The 15307-nt window shown below is 60.6% G+C and overlaps 1 protein-coding gene across 2 annotated transcripts in view; it reads left to right on the forward strand.

Moving 5' to 3' along the window:
* Positions 1 to 15307, forward strand: part of KDM4B (lysine demethylase 4B) — a 144569-nt gene that overhangs the window by 34522 nt on the left and 94740 nt on the right. For both annotated transcript variants that reach the window (XM_057708595.1, XM_057708597.1), the window contains exons 3-4: positions 8559 to 8724; positions 14652 to 14827. In XM_057708595.1, coding sequence (XP_057564578.1) covers positions 8584 to 8724; positions 14652 to 14827 — 317 coding nt within the window. In that variant the 5' untranslated portion in view covers positions 8559 to 8583. The remainder of the gene's footprint in view (positions 1 to 8558; positions 8725 to 14651; positions 14828 to 15307) is intronic.

The raw sequence follows: 15307 nt of genomic DNA on the forward strand, positions 1-15307 counted from the left end.
TCTCCTTTGCGTGGCTGAGTGATGCTCCTGGGTGTAGAGGGACCACCTTTTTAATCTCCATCATCTGTTGATGGGCACTTGTCTTGTTTCTGCCTTTGGGGTTTTATGAATGACACTGCTGTGAATATTTAAATACAAGTATCTTGGTGGACATGTGATTTTGTTTCCCTTGGGTCAGTACCGAGGGGTGGGATTGCTGGGTCAGATGGTAACTTGCCTTTCGTGCTCCCGGCCACGTGGTGGTGGGTTCCTGTGGTTGTGAAGCAGCCTCTCGAGCAGGTCCCGCTGCGCCCTGGCTTGTCAGGAGCAGGATCTGAGCTGGAGATGCGCCGGTTCAGTGCCGAGCAGAACAGCTCCACGCAGGAGGGAGGGCGTGGGCCGCCGAGGCCGCAGGGGGGCTTCTCACCCAACCATCTTCCTGCCACTGGCCTCCCCCCTCCAACCTGGTTCTTTGCTTATTTGCTCATTTACTTCATTGTAAAGATTTCTCCCTCCTTGACATATTGCTTGGTCTCTTTTTTCAGGTCTGGTAGCTTTTTCCTGTGTGTGTGTGTGTGTGTGTGTGTGTGCGCGTGCGCGCGCGCGCGCGTGCGTGTGAAAAGCACCCAGTTTTGTATCATTGGGCACAGACAGGTGACGTCTCTGGGCTAATAAAAGATGCCCCTGTCATGGGCTGTGGGCGGCCCCGCCGTGGGCACTTCCTCTGGGAGGATCATGACAAGGGGAGCTTTTTTTTCTTTAAAGTTCAAACGTATACCAAAGATGAAGAGAAGAAGGTGGCCTTAGCACGGGTTTTTAGAGGGAGAGACATAAATGTTTCTCCTTTGCCTCCGTCTGTTTTGAGCAAGACCCCCGACCATGGGGGTGGGCGGGGGGAATGACACGTTACTATGTAGTCATTCATTTTCTCTCTGCAGTTTGGGGGGTACTTAGGTGGAAGGATTGAGTGTTGAACCAGGAGGCCCTCATTTCAGAGTTGCCTGAGGTCGTGACTTAGATTGTGTGTTGCCCCGCGTGGCTCATCGAGGCTTCCGTGGGCTGGCGCCCTTGGCCCCGCAGCATCTTCTGAGAGCGTGGCCCCGATTGTCACGGTCCCGGGGCGTCGCATGCTTGCTCTGGGGTTAGTGAAGGGGCTCTGGGAATGTGGGGCGATGGGGCCGAGCCTGGCCCCTGGGGATCCCTGGGCCTGCCCTCCCCACGCTCAGGCCTCCTGGGAATGGGGGCTCCGGGGGACTCCCCAAGCCGTCATGCAGCCCAGCTTGAGTGCACGCCTCCTGGCTCCTCCCCACAGCTCAGCCAAGTGTCTGGGGACTGACGAGGCATCAGCCTCACAACCTGGGAGTCAAGCCGGGGGTGCAACGGCACCAACGTGAAGATGCAGGCCAAGGTCGTCCGGGGCGCGAGCGGCCAGACACGGCTCCCTCGGCATCGCTGGGGCCTCTGGCTGCGCCCGTGAGTCAGCTCTGTGGCCAGAGAGCAGCTGCAGGCTCCGTGTCCCGGGGCGCCGTGCACGTCCAAGTCATGGGGAGGATGCGGGGAGGGGAGTCCTGTAGCAGACCACTGGGTATCCCTTGGTCCCGTTCCTGATGTTCTCGAAACTGTGCTTTTGTCTGAGTGAGGAGGCAGACGTGCTTGTCTTTCCAGGACGCACCTCACAGCAGCAGTCCTGGGTGGGAGGGGCGTGGTGACTGTTCCTTACTTCTTTGTGTGATGGATTTTTCATGTGGCGTTTGAAGTAGAGGGAGTAGCGCCCCTCAAGGTGCCCACACCCTAATTGTGGAACCTGTGAAGATGCTCCCTGACGGGGTGAGGGGGCACTGCAGCTGGGATGAAGTTAAAGATCTGGAGATGGGTGCTCACCCTGAATTAGCTGGGCAGTCCAGTGTCATCCCAGGGGTCCTTCTAAGAGGGAGGCAGAGTGGGGGTCAGAGGCAGAAGGAGACGTGGTGATGGAGGCAGAGATCGGAGAAGAGAGGCAGAGAGAGATGGGAGACATGGGAGGATGCAGGAGGGGCTGCGAGCCAGGGATGCGGCGCCTCTAGAAGCTGGAAAAGGCAGGAAACCTGCAGAAGGAGCACAGCCCATGGGAGATCCGGGTGGGACTCCTGGCCTTCAGAACTCGAAGATAAGTTGTGCTGTTTCAGCCACTAGGTTTGTGGAGATTTGTTCGGCGGCCGAAGGGAACGAGTGTGCTGGGCTGCGAGCAATTCTTCCTTTGGGCCTTTCAGACTGGGCGTCGCTCAGGTAAATGCTAGGATGGTCCTGGCCTGGCACGCAGGGCAGCGCCAACCCTCCCGCCCTGGTGCCCACACAAGCCCCGTCTGGCTGGGCTTGGCCCGTCTGACGTTGGCCTCCAGCCCTCCTGGCTCTAGCCTCTGCCTGCTTTGTCCCTCTCGTCCCTGTGGCCGTACCTGGGGTGGAGCCACATCAAGGCTGGTGTTTTCGTCCTTGTGTGCTCTGCAGGCCGCTCCTGGTGCCTGTGCTTCCCCCTGGCCTGGGCTCCCCTGCTCCGTGGAGCTGGCACGATGACCCCAGATCTGGCTCCACAGGCCAGGGAGCAGGTGGGGCAAAGGTTTCTCTGACACTGGGGATGGCGGGTGCCGTCGGGCAGCAGGTAGTTGCCCCGAGTGCCCCCTGGGCTTCAGTCTCCATGTGATCAAGGAACACACCTGGCTCGCAGGGAACCCAGGACGTAGGTGGTGCTCCCAGCAGTGAAGGCTAAAGTGGAGAATGTTCTACCACCAGCCTTGTTCCTGTACGAGGGCACCTGATGGGCTGCTTGCTGGACACGGTGATGGAACGCGAGGCCCACGCCCTGGGGCTGGGGACAGCGGGCGGGGATTGGGGGGCTCCCACCCTTCCTCTGTGGTGGGCTCCTTTTGAATTCTGGTGGAGGGGTGCTGGCTCCTCCTGGGTCCTGAGCCCAGTCAGGGGCCCCTTGGTCATCGTCCCCTGTTGGGAACTGGGCTTTGGTGGCAGGAACTGGGCTGAGATGGGAGCAGGGCCCAGGGCTGGCTGGGAGTCACAGGGAGGCTTGGGGCTTCACCTGCTGGCAGGTGGAGGAGGTGGAGGGGAGGGGCCAGGTGGAGAGAGATGGGGGAGGGACACCCCTCTGAGGCAGGGGCACAGGCCCTGCAGAGAGGGACCAGGGCACTTTGTGCTCAGGGAACCCCCGAATCCTTTTCAAAAACAGTGCACCTTTCATGGTTAAGCTTTATAGTAAGGTGACATTTTTTTTCAGAGGACGTACCTTCCAGTATATTGAATACTGTATTCTTGTCAAAACCCCCGAGTTGCAGATTCAGAAGCCACCCGTCCAGTTTCTGGAAAACATCTGCCATCGGGCCTCAGAAACCCTTAGTCCCCAGAGCCCACTCGGTCAGAAAGATGAGGCTGCCTGTTGGGAAAAGGGCATCCCCTGCCAGTCATCTCATTTCTGAATTCTGGCTCTCAGATGGACAGATGGACAGACAGAGCGCACCTGGCTGTGGGAGGCCCCCCCTTGGGGTGTTTCTCACCCGCCCTCTCCCAAGGCTCTCAGGCTCAGTGCACCCACCCCTGCCGGGCTCCCGTGGGCATCTGCCCCAGGCCGGAGTCCAGGTCCGGAGAGCCTTCTGCTCCCGGGAGGGGCGGCTGTCGGGTGGGGCGGGAAAGACCCCCACCTGGTCACCGCGGTGCAGCACAGGTTGGGGGGCGGCCTCCACAGGGGTGGCGGAAGTGCCCCCGTGGTCCAGCCCGCGAGTCCCAAGTTTAAGGCCACTGGGGGAGGTGCCAGCACAACAGCCCAGGGGGGCTTCTCTGGGCTGGACTCATTCATTGGGACTCAGAGAGCGAGTGGCCCCCTCTCGTCACCTGTCTCTGGGTGAAGAGGAGCCGCCCAGGACAGCCGGGGAGCCGCCTCTCCACACGCAGTCGTGCTCACTGGTCCCTGGGGGCGGGGCTGCAGGGTGCCGATGGTCATCGGGCCGGGGAGGCCGGGCGGGCAGGCTCTCCGCGAAGGCAGGGCTTAAGAAAAATCATCGCTTTATTGAGAGGTGATACCCATAGCAGACAATTCATCCATTTGGAATGTGTAACTCAGTGGTTGCAGCCTACACGCCTGCCTGCTCTCAGCCTCAGAGTGAAGAGCAGGGAGAAAGGGCTGCTGTCTTTCCCCTTAGAGGCGCTGGGGGCTGGGCCAGGGTGGGGGCGGGGAGGGAGGGACCTGCCAAGTGTCCCTGGAGGCTGCACTTCCTGTCAAAGAAGGAACCCAGCAGACGCCTCCTCCGTGGCTGGACTGGGGATGTCCTCCCATCTCTCACGGGGCGGGGGGCTTGGATCTGAGGGAGCCTTCCTGCGGGCTGAGGAGATGAGGGCTCCGTCACCCATCCTGCCAGGCGGCCAGAGGTTTTGTTTATTGGGTTTTTTTGTTCTTTTCCAAGTGCAGAACTTTCTTCTTTCCTTCCCCCCACCCCAGTCTCTGTTTCTCTTTTGGGGTGGGGAGCAGCTTTATTGAGATAGAATTCACCCACCACCCATTTCTCCCATTTAAAGCACACCATTCTGATGTTTTTAGTGAGTTTAGAGTCCTGCAGCCTTCGGCACCATCAACTTTGGAGCATTTGCATCACACCAGAAAGAAACCCAGACCTCAGCCTTCTGTGTCTGCTTCTCTCACTCAGCATCATGTTCTCAAGGTCCATCACGTTGTAGCAAGTGTCAGTGCTTCTCTCCCTTTCGCGGCTGAGTGATGCTCCCGGGTGTGGAGGGACCAGCGTGTACACCATCATCTGTGGACGGACACTCGGGTGGTTTCCACCTTTTGGCTGTTGTCAGTCGTGGTGCTGTGAACATTTGTGTATAAGTTTTTGTGTGGACGTATGTTTTTTTTTTTTTTTTTAAGAGCATAGGCTCAGTAGTTGTGGCGCACAGGCTTAGCTGCTCTGTGGCATGTGGGATCTTCCTGGAGCAGGGATCGAACCCGTGTTCCCTGCATTGGCAGGCGGATTCTCAACCACTGCGCCACCTAGGAAGCCCTGGACGTATGTTTTAATTTCTCTTGGGTGTATACTTAGGAGTGAGACTGCTGGCTTGTGCGCTCAATTCCATGTCTAACTATTTGGGGGGCTGCCGGACCGCCTTCCACAGTGGCTGCCCCATTTTCCATTCCCACCAGCTGGGAGTCAGGGTTCCGGTTTCTCTGCACCCTCACCAATACTACTTGCTAGTATCTGCTTTTCCACGGTAGCCTACCCAGTGTGGGGCTGTGTGTGTCCCTGCAGTTTAGATTCTCCTTCCTCTGCTGGAGGATGACGTGGAGCAGGTCTGCATGTGCTGATTGGACATTTGTGTCTCCTCTTTGGAGAAACGTCTGTTCAAGTCCTTCGCCCACTTTTTAACTGTGCTGTTCGTCTTTTTACGATTGAGTTGTTAGAGCCTCACTTTTTTGGCATGGCATTGCCTGGTAAAGAGCGCGTCAGTCTTTCTGGACTGTTCTGTGAGTTCCCTCATTGGGGGTCCTTGGTCCACGGCCCCTCCATGTTTCCAGTAAACCAGAAGGTTGACCCAGGGCTGGCTTTCAGTCAGATTCCTATTGTTATTTTTTAAGGATGTGCGTGTCTGATTTTTATTCGCTCTCCTTCAAAAAACATGTTGAGGTATAGAATGTTGAGATCATAAACTGTTTTAATTTGCTTCTTTATATTGACCTACTAAACACGTTTTTGCAAAGGGCACAAATAAGACAAAAAAAGAGAAAAAGAAAACCGCACATGATCCACTGATGAGCTGAATCTGGATGACGGTGGCGGTTGGAGAAGTGTGTCTTGCCAGGTGCGTGTGCAGGAAACTCTACCTGCTGTCATATCACCTGCTTGCATCCCCCCCGCCCGCCCCGGAAAAAGCACATCTGCGGTGATGTTTGATGGGCGAGAGAACTCGTGTGGGCAGGGCCCTGGGGCTGCCCCTGCTCTGCCCAGGACAGGCTGGTCTTGGGGGTGGCCTGTGTCCCCCTCCCCTGCCCGGACCGACCTGGCCAAGATGAGAGCTGCTGGTGCGGGTGGTCTTGGTGCCTGTCACCCACAGGGGGGCGGGGGGGTGGGGTTGGGAGACTTGGGTGGTCGCGGCAGAGCCGGGCGTCCAGGTACATGATTCCCCCTCGTGAACTGTGCAGAGTGGACACATCACCCAAGTGAAACGTGGAGAACAGGGCCGGGTGGTTAAGCGCTGATGTGTCCACCGCATCTGAATCTGGGTACCGTCCGTGGTGGGCTGAGGAGCCAGCCTCGGGCCGTTTGCCCAGCCGTTGGGGGCTTGGGACGAGGGGCTAAGACCTGGGTGATCACGTTCCGGCAGCAGGCCTCAGGGGACAGATTTGATGGCCACACAAGATGGGTGGGCGGCAGGGACCCCCTCCCCCCAGGAAGCCATTGCTCTGAGTGGGCAGGACGGTGAGCATCCCCAGTGGGCGCCGGGGATCGGGGGGGGGGGGGGGGGGGACATGGGATTGACAGGACAGGGCAGCTCGGGTGATAGCATGAGAAAGGCTGGCGAGTGGTGGCTGCGGCTGGTCCTCTGTCCTGTTCCCACCGTGTCCCGTCCCAGGTCCCTGCCCAGGGAGGCCTCCCGCCTCTCCTGCCCTCCCCCCTCCCTACACCCCTGTGCCTCCCTCCTCATCCAGCTCGGGTCCAACGCCTGTTCCCCGGAGCATCGGGGCCAGGCCTGTCCCCCTGCAGCCTCGAGCTCCCTCAGGACAGCGGAGGCCTTGAGGGACCCCGTGTGGCCGGGTCTGGGCTCGGGGGGAGAGGGCAGCTGGGTTGGGGGCTCAGGTGGGGCCAGTGGGGGTGGCAGGTGGGGACTCAGGCACCAGGCCCTGGCTGCGGGCTGGGGACGGCGTGGTGGTCCGTCCCGAGGGCTGGTCAGCCTGGCCGCGGCCCGAGCCCTCTGGCGCCTGCTGCTCTGGAGGGGGGGTTCGTGACGACCCTCCCCCCTTACGAGCCCACGTGTTCTCCATGGTTCCCTGGGATCCCTCCCACAGCCGCTGTCACATGGTCCCGGGCACCGGTGGCCTGCCATGCAGACTGCAGCTTCGGCTGCCCCGCAGGGAGGGGCGGGAGTGGCTCCTGGGCACGCGGGGTGGAGGGGCCCCGGGGTCCCAGCCTGGACGCAGGGGTGACCCCGTGTGTGCCAGGACCCCTGGAGTCCTTACCAGCCCAGCCGTGCGTGTGGGTTTCACAGCGGGGCCTTAGCTGCCATCCCCCCGCCCCCGCCCCGTGCGCCCAGGCCCCGGGTGCGGTGTGGGGTGGTGGAGGCAGCGCCCGGACTGGGTGCTGGGCCTCCAGGTCTGTCCCAGGGAGCTGCCCGCCTCGGCGCCCATTCCCGGACTGGTGCTGCCCTCTAGTGCCCGCCGGGAGGAGCGCCTTTGGGGAGCCAGTGGCTGTGTCTTGGTGACAAGGACCCCCCCACTTCCTGGAGTGGCGGGCGTCCTGCCTTTCATTTCCCAGCTCACTTTGGGGTGGGGGGAGGTGGACTTGGTTAATTTTCCTCCAAGTTCTGGGTCTGTGTGCACTTGATTTCTGACCTTTTCCAAATCCTGGAGAGAGTCTGGTCTTCTCTCTTTTTTTTTATTTTAAATATTTATTTGGCTGTGCCGGGACTTAGTTGCGGCACATGGGATCTTCGTTGCCACGTGCGGGATCTTTAGTTGTGGCATGTGAGGTCTCAGTTGTGGCATGCGGGATCTGGTTCCCTAACTTGGGGTGGAACCCGGACCCCCTGCATTGGGAGTGTGGAGTCTTACCCACTGGACCACCAGGGAAGTCCCGAGTCTGGTCTTCTCTTGTTTTGAGAATTCAGTCTGCCAGCAGGGACCCTTCCCCAGAGTCTGTCCCCCTGCCCCCAGCCTCTTCCTGATTGGGGTGGGCCACCAGGCACCTAACTCCAGGAGGGGGCCTCTCCAGCCTGCAGCCTTTGTCACTTAGAGGAGCCCTATCCCTGCCACGCTGTCCCCTTCCGTGCTCAGTCATCCAGGCTTGGTTACATTCTAGGGCGACGTGGTGGGAAACTGGCCTCTGTGGCCAGGCCTCCTGCTCTCCTGGCTCCAGATCCCTGCCTGGGGCACTGGGTCCTGGGTTCGCTGACAGCAGCCCGGCCAGTGCTGGAGCCACCCACAAGCCGCTCACAGGGCACCGCCCCTCGCCCCCAGAGGTATTCCCCGCTCGTGAAACACTCACACGTGACTTCACTCACCTTCCGAGCCCTCCCGGTGCTGCTGCCTCTGGATTCCAGCTCCAAGGTCAAAGCCAGCACATCTGGACGAGGCCCGGGCTTTGAAGTAGGTGCCCTGGCCTCTGACATCGCGTGGGCTCTTAGAACGGGGCCGCCTCAGTCTGTAGTTCGTTGCAGTCACTGGGTCTTTTATATCAGGGCGAGAGACGAAGCGGCCCTGGCTCCCCTCGCCCCGCTCAGCCGCATGGCCTCTGTCCTCGGGGTCCAGTGGTTTGGGCGCCTTCTCGGGGAGGAGGGAACCAGCCGGTGGCGGCGGCGGCGGCGGCGCTTATGCTCTCTTGTCTCCCTCGCAGGTGTGGCCGTCTCTCTACTGCAGCCATGGGGTCTGAAGATCACGGGGCCCAGAACCCGAGCTGTAAGATCATGACATTTCGCCCAACCATGGAGGAGTTTAAGGACTTCAACAAATACGTGGCCTACATCGAGTCCCAGGGGGCCCACCGGGCGGGCCTGGCCAAGGTGGGTGACACCCTGGCCCCCCGAGCCGCTCTCCACGGCCCCTGCCCTGTGCCCACCCGGGGCAAGGGGCCCGAGAAGCACCCACGAATCTGCTCATTGAGCCCCTCTGGGCTCGTTTATTGACGAACATGTGCTCTTCCTCTGAGCCAGGCACCGCTGTGGGCCCTGGGGTCCCCGAGGGCGCTGACACTGGGTGGGACACAGAGCATCGTGGGGGGACCAGCAGCCGTCTTGCCCCGCCGGGGGGGTCCCAGAGCAGTCGGTGCCGGGGAGGGCTTACTTTCTGTCTTTATTTTCCTGCTTAAACACGTTTTTTTGAGACTGTGGTGCGTGTGTGAGGCAAGTTCAAGCAGCGTGACGGGGTAGGAGGGAGAGTAAGCGTCCCCTCCGCCCTCCCCGGCCCCAGCTCCTCTGCCTGGAGCAGCCCAGCACTGATTCCCGTGTCTCTTTCCACAGCCCGTCGTGTGGACGTGCACGCGCGTGTGTGCACGTGTGAACACAGGCAGACAGCGTGTCTGCATCGCCCTTTACCACAAATCACTGCCCACGCCTCTTCTGTGCAGGGAATAGATCTCAAGGACGGATGCCGCGTTTCTTCTTGTGCACATGAAGCTGTGTGTGTGGGTGTGTGTGTGGGTGTGGGGGGGGGGTGTGTGTGTGTGTGGCTTTGCTCGCCACGTAGTATCTGGGAGATTTGTCACCCGATTTGGGTTCTTCTAGTTGCTTCCCGTGTGACTGGCACTTTATCTCGTACCCAGTCCTCTGTTATTGAAGCTGGGGTCGCTAAGCCATTTCTACAAACAGCCAGATAGTATTTTCAGCTTCTTGGGCCGGACTCTGTGTCGCCACCCCCCAGCTCTGCAGCCTAGACGACCCGCAACCCCACGGGCGTGGCTGTGCCCCTGAAACCCGATTTATAGACACCAGAATGTGCATTTTGTGGAATTTTCACCTGTCCTGAAATAATGTTTATTTGTTAGTTTTCCCTCAATTACTTAAAAATTTTTAAAAAGGGAATTCGCTGGTGGTCCAGTGGTTAGGACTCCATGCTTCCACTGCTGAGGGACTTGGTTCAATCCGTGGTCGGGGAACTAAGATCCCATGGCTGCATGGGGCGGCCACAAATTTTAAAAAATAAAAAATAAATTAAAAAAAATTTTTTAATTAAAAAAAAAGAATCTTGGTGTCAGCTGGACGGAAGCAGGCGGTGGGTGTTACTGGGCCACAGGTCGCGGTGGTCTGTCCCTCAGGCAGTGTCTGACCTTCCTCCCTCAACCTCCCCTGCCGGGTTTGGCTGGTTGTGTTACATCTGCGCCTTTAATCTCAGCTGAGCAGATGAGGATAGCGGTGGGCCTGCGGCATCTTTCCTCCTCTCCCTTTCCCTCCCCTTGATTTTTTTTTTTTTTCCAAATGTCATTTCCATTTTGTTTATTTATTTATTTATTTATTGGCTGTGTTGGGTCTTCGTTGCCGCGCCTGGGCTTTCTCTAGTTGTGGCAGGTGGAGCTACTCTTCATTGTGGTGCACGGGCTTCTCATTGTGGTGGCTTCTCTTGTTGTGGAGCACAGGTTCGAGGCACTCGGGCTCAGTAGTTGCAGCATGGGGGCTCAGTAGTTGCGGCACACTGGCTTAGTTGCTGCGCAGCATGTGGGATCTTCCCGGACCAGGGATCAAACTTGTGTCCCCTGCATTGGTAGGTGGATTCTTAACCATTGCGCCATCAGGGAATTCCCTGCCCTTGATTTTTATTCCTTGGACCCCGTGACAGCACAGACCCAGCAGAACCTTCTCATCAGGGTGTGTGGCTCTGGAAGCCCTGGGCCTGGGTTCCTGCAAGTTTGGAGGCTCCGTTTGGAGCTGGACCAATTGGCTGGAGTCAGTTGTCAGGCGACCCTTTCCTGCAGGCGCTCCAGTTGAGGTGGGGTGGGGCGGACTCTGAGGCCTGGTGCCTGTGGGGCTGGGTGTGGGGGGCCCTTCCTTTATCTGGAACGTGTCCTGTCACTCACCTTGTTCCGCGTTTGCCGGGACGCAGCGCCAGTTCTGTTTCTGCATCCAAGTCATCCTTTGTGCCAGGAATCTTGTTAACATCGTGGATGCTCCGTCGGCAGCACCTGTCACTCCCCCCCCCCCAACCCGGCAACCCCCCCCCCGCCCCCGCCGGCCCCTCTTCCCTCCTTCCTCCTCTGTCGCCTCCGGCTGTGGCTTCTGGGCCGTTTCCAGCATCTTCTGTCCCGGGGCTGCTGTGGGTGTTGTGACCGAGTCTCCATTGCATGGCCTTACCTCTGCTCTGCTCGTTCGTTCCCTTCCTTTGAGCCCCACGTCTCTGCTTTTAGCCATTAATTCTTGTGGACTAGTTTTCTGCTAAGGTACTTGAATCGACAGGAAACCGTTTGGGCTGGGTATTTTTGTGAGACAGTTGTTTTCAGGGCACATTTTCCCTCTGCTTCTTTGTTTGCGTGTTCCTTTCCACTCTTCCTAAGTGGTATTTTCTTTGCTATTTTCTCTCCGGTAGGGCGGGGTGGGGGCCGGGCAAGGATGCTGGGAGCAGCTCCCCTGCTGTCGTCGAGAAATCCTGGGGGCACAGTCATGCCGACATCCATGCTGAACCTGCATCCCTGCTCCCGTCGGGCAGGGATGGTGTGCCGGTGCCTCTAGCCCCTCGGTGGTCTCCCTGCCCCTGCAGGGACAGATGGGTCCAGGAAGGCACATCCCTCGGCCCTCAGCGCCTCTGCTTCCTTCCGACATGGGCCCTTGGCCCTGAGGGCTGCCAGCCTCTTTGGAGAAGGGAGAAGGGACGCGGCATCCTGCTGGCCTGTGTGAGCTCTGCAGACGCCGGGGTCCCCTTCACCCTGGTCTCAGTGGCCTTGACCAACCTTCTGGGGCTCTGTGTGTGTGTGTGTATGTGGCGTGTATGTGGTGCTGTGGTTTCTTTTTCCATCAAAGCTACATGTGATGCCCCCTCCCCCTGAAAAAAGCTCTGTCGGGCCCAGGGCAGCTGGGTGGGGGTGGACACTCCGTGGGCACGGCTGGGCCAGGGCCCGGAGCTCGGGGGGCTCTGAGTGCGGGGGCCCCACGCTGGGGCTGTCGGGGTGGCCCGTCGCTTTCCTCAGCCACCCTGCGTGCGCCCTGGGGCCGGGGCTAGCTGCACTCCTTCCCACTCAGGCTGCTTGGGAAGGGCTCAGGGTGGGGGGGGGGGGGGCGGCGGAGAGCCAGGAAGGGGCGTGGTGTGGGGTCCTGGGGGAGGGGTCAAGGGGCGTCAGTGCCCTCAGTGCCCTGAGGACAGTCCCTGCAGCCAGGCGGTGCCCTGGTTCCTCTTAGCCACCAGGCCTGCCACCAGCAGAATGGCTTTGTGCCCAGCTGGTTCTTGGGGGGCAGAGGCTGGCCCCTGACTTCCTGCCCTCTTACAGGGTCTCCCACACCTGCCCCAGCTGCCCAGTGCTCCCACCTTGGCCACCCGCCCGCTGTCGCCCTGTTCCTGTGGGTATGTGGCCTGTGTCCTCCCGGTCTTGGCTGAGCCTGGCCCCCCAGAACCTTTGAGTCAGGGTCTGTCCAGGGCCATGCAGTTGGGATGCTCACGGTCCCTTAGGGACGTCCTTCAGGTGTCCCCTGCCTGGAGAGCCTCCTCTCAGATCCCGCTCTGCAGAGATGAGGGTGTCAGGCCCCGGTGCTTTGCTGAGGGATTTTTCCAGAAGCTTTGGGTTCCAGACCAGCTGGAAGTGGCCCTCTTCACGTGGCCTTTCTAGAACCCGCTTAGCATGTGCCCGGGAAAGCATGGTTCACACGTGTGAACCAGGTGTCAGGCATGTCTGCCAGCCGCTCGCTGGTGTCCAGGTGTCACACCGCAGAGCCCGTGGGGCCGAGACTTAGCCTGAGAGCAGAGGGCTGGTGAATGTTCCATTCACCCTGCAGCCTGGGATGAGAGAGGCGTTTCTCCAACAGACCTGGGGTGTCCCTTGGGGTGCTGGACACAGTCCGCGGTCACCACGCTCTCCCCCAGAAGAAACTCAGGCTTTTCTGCATAGAGGAGGGATCGGCCTCATAGTACATGAGCAGCTCGCTGGGGGGCGGGGGATGAACTGGGAGACGGGGATTGACACACACACGCTACTGTATATGAGATAGATCACTAATAAGGACCTGCTGTGTAGCACAGGGAACTCTGCTCAATACTCTGTAATGACCTAGATGGGAATAGAATCTAAAAGAGTGGATGTATGTATATGTGTAACTGACTCACTTTGCTGTACAGCAGAAAGTAACACTACATTGTAAATCAGCTAGACTCCAATAAAAATTAATTTTTAAATAAATAAATAAAAATAAGGGAATCTAAAGAAAAAAACCCTGAAAAACAGCAGCTGAGGGTCCCGGTTCCGTCACCGATTCCTGGAGGCACGGGCCCTCTTTTTATTTTTTGCATTTCTAGCCTTGAGTGTTTTAGTTCATCTCCTGACTTCAGGTTTCTCAAAAACGTTAACCTGCAGGCTGACCCCAGCACCCTGTTGTCACCCCAGGCACCCACGGTGTCGTGACGAATGGCCGTGTCCTCCGGGCGGGGGCTCGTCCCCATTTAACTCTAAGTGAGGGTCCCCCCAGCACTGCTGACATGGGGGCCGGGTCGTTCCCTGCGGGGCCCATGCTGGCTGCTGTGGGGAGCGGAGCAGCCTCCCTGCCCCCACCCACTCCATGCCAGAAGCCCCCCCACTCCTGTTGTGACAACCCCAGGTGTCCCCTGACGTGACCCCGTGTCCTCCGTGGGGTGGGACTGCCCGGGTGAGGAGCGCTGGCTTTCCCATGCTAGCTGCTGCTGCTGTTACTGATTTACGCGGGTGGACGCCCCCCACGCGTGCTGGCGGGGGTGGGCAGCACCCTTTCGTTCTCAGGGAACTGGAGAGTCAGGGTTTTGGCCGCCAAGCCAAACATTTCCTTGCTCCGACGGGACAGCGGGATCCTGGGGGAGGCGAGCGGACTCAGGCGCTCCGGAGCTGTCGGCAGACTGGGGCCTCCGCGCCCTGTGCTTCGCTGGTGGCCCTGAGCCGGGAGAGGGTGCGGCGTCCCAGGCTGCGCGGCCGACGCACTGAAAACGGGCTGGTTCGGTGCCTTTTCCCAGAGCTGTCGGGCGGGTGGCCCGGTGGGCGCCCCGGAAGGAGGTCTGGGGCTTGCGGACACGCCCCCGGGCCCGGTGGGGCCTGCCGGAGGTCGCCCCGAAACGGCGGAGGGGAAGCGTGGAGGGGGAAGTCCGTCCCCAGCTGCGTCCCCTCCTGGGGTGGGGCAGGCGGCCGGGGTGCCGCCACCTGCTGGGGGAGGGGCGTGGTGGTGCCTCCGCCCCCTTGGAGTTGTCTCCGCCCCCGCGCCGCCCGCCTCTGGGCGGCTCACCCCGCCCCTTGGGTCTTAGGACTTGTTACTTTGCTACCGCTTCCTTCTTCTTGCCAGGATTTACCACCTGCGCCCTCCAGGCAGGACTCGGGCCCTCGTGGGTCCTCGTGTCCCAATGTCTCCCCAGCACCCAGGGCTGCGATCACCTCCCGGAGGTGTCGCTGGGGCGGGGCTCCTGGAACGCGCAGGCACTGCAGCACCGGTGTCCCTGCGCCGGGGCCCCGGGCATGCGGTGGCCAGAGGGCGCGGCAGCAGAGCCCCCGGGACACAGCAAGTGCGTCCCGGGCCGAGGGGCGTACACAGCCCACCCGCCCGCTCTGCTCGCTTCGTGGTCACGCACGTTGTCTGGGGGCCAGCCCCGCGCAGAGGGGGGCACAGCCCCACCCCGAGTCAGTGGTGCCCAGATGGGCCAGGCCCCGGGTCTCCTGGGAGCTCGGTGACGCACACACAGGGTGCCGGTTGCCCCTGGGCTCTCCCTGCCTAGTGCCCGGTCCTGAGCGGCTGAGCCCACAGGAAGCACCCCTGACCCCCCACCCCCCCGCGTCTCGCAGATCATCCCCCCGAAGGAGTGGAAGCCGCGGCAGACGTACGACGACATCGACGACGTGGTCATCCCGGCGCCCATCCAGCAGGTGGTGACGGGCCAGTCAGGCCTCTTCACGCAGTACAACATCCAGAAGAAGGCCATGACGGTCGGGGAGTACCGGCGCCTGGCCAACAGCGAGAAGTACGTGGCCCCGGCGGGCTTGGGGGGTGGGGAGCCACGGCACACCTGCCGGGGGACGCTCCGTCCGCCGGGGCCTGGGGGTGCCTCCGTGTGCCCTGGGTGGGCCTCAGCACCCCCGGCTCCTAGTCCCTGGGTTCTTAGGGGGCGAAATCCGGACCCTCACCTGACCCAGGACCACGTAGTCCACCTCACGCTGCCTCAAGGCTGACTCCGGGGCCGACCCTTCAGGGCCACGCCTATCCCCCATACCTGGAGTGCCTCCCCCACCCAGGACATCTCGGCTCTGAGGCCACCTCCCCAGACAGGGGCTCCCTGGCATGTCTCCCTGAGCGCCCAGCTCACCATGGCACACTTGGGCATGCACCCCCCCCGCCCCGGGAGCTCATGGGCACATCCGTGGACATCCATGGCGCACGGGTACCCTTCCTGGCACGCCGCACCGCTGTTTAGTCCCCGTTTCTGCGTGGCGCCCAGCCTCCC

This window comes from Hippopotamus amphibius, chromosome 15 (genome assembly GCF_030028045.1).
Source record: "Hippopotamus amphibius kiboko isolate mHipAmp2 chromosome 15, mHipAmp2.hap2, whole genome shotgun sequence".
Classification (NCBI taxonomy): domain Eukaryota; kingdom Metazoa; phylum Chordata; class Mammalia; order Artiodactyla; family Hippopotamidae; genus Hippopotamus; species Hippopotamus amphibius.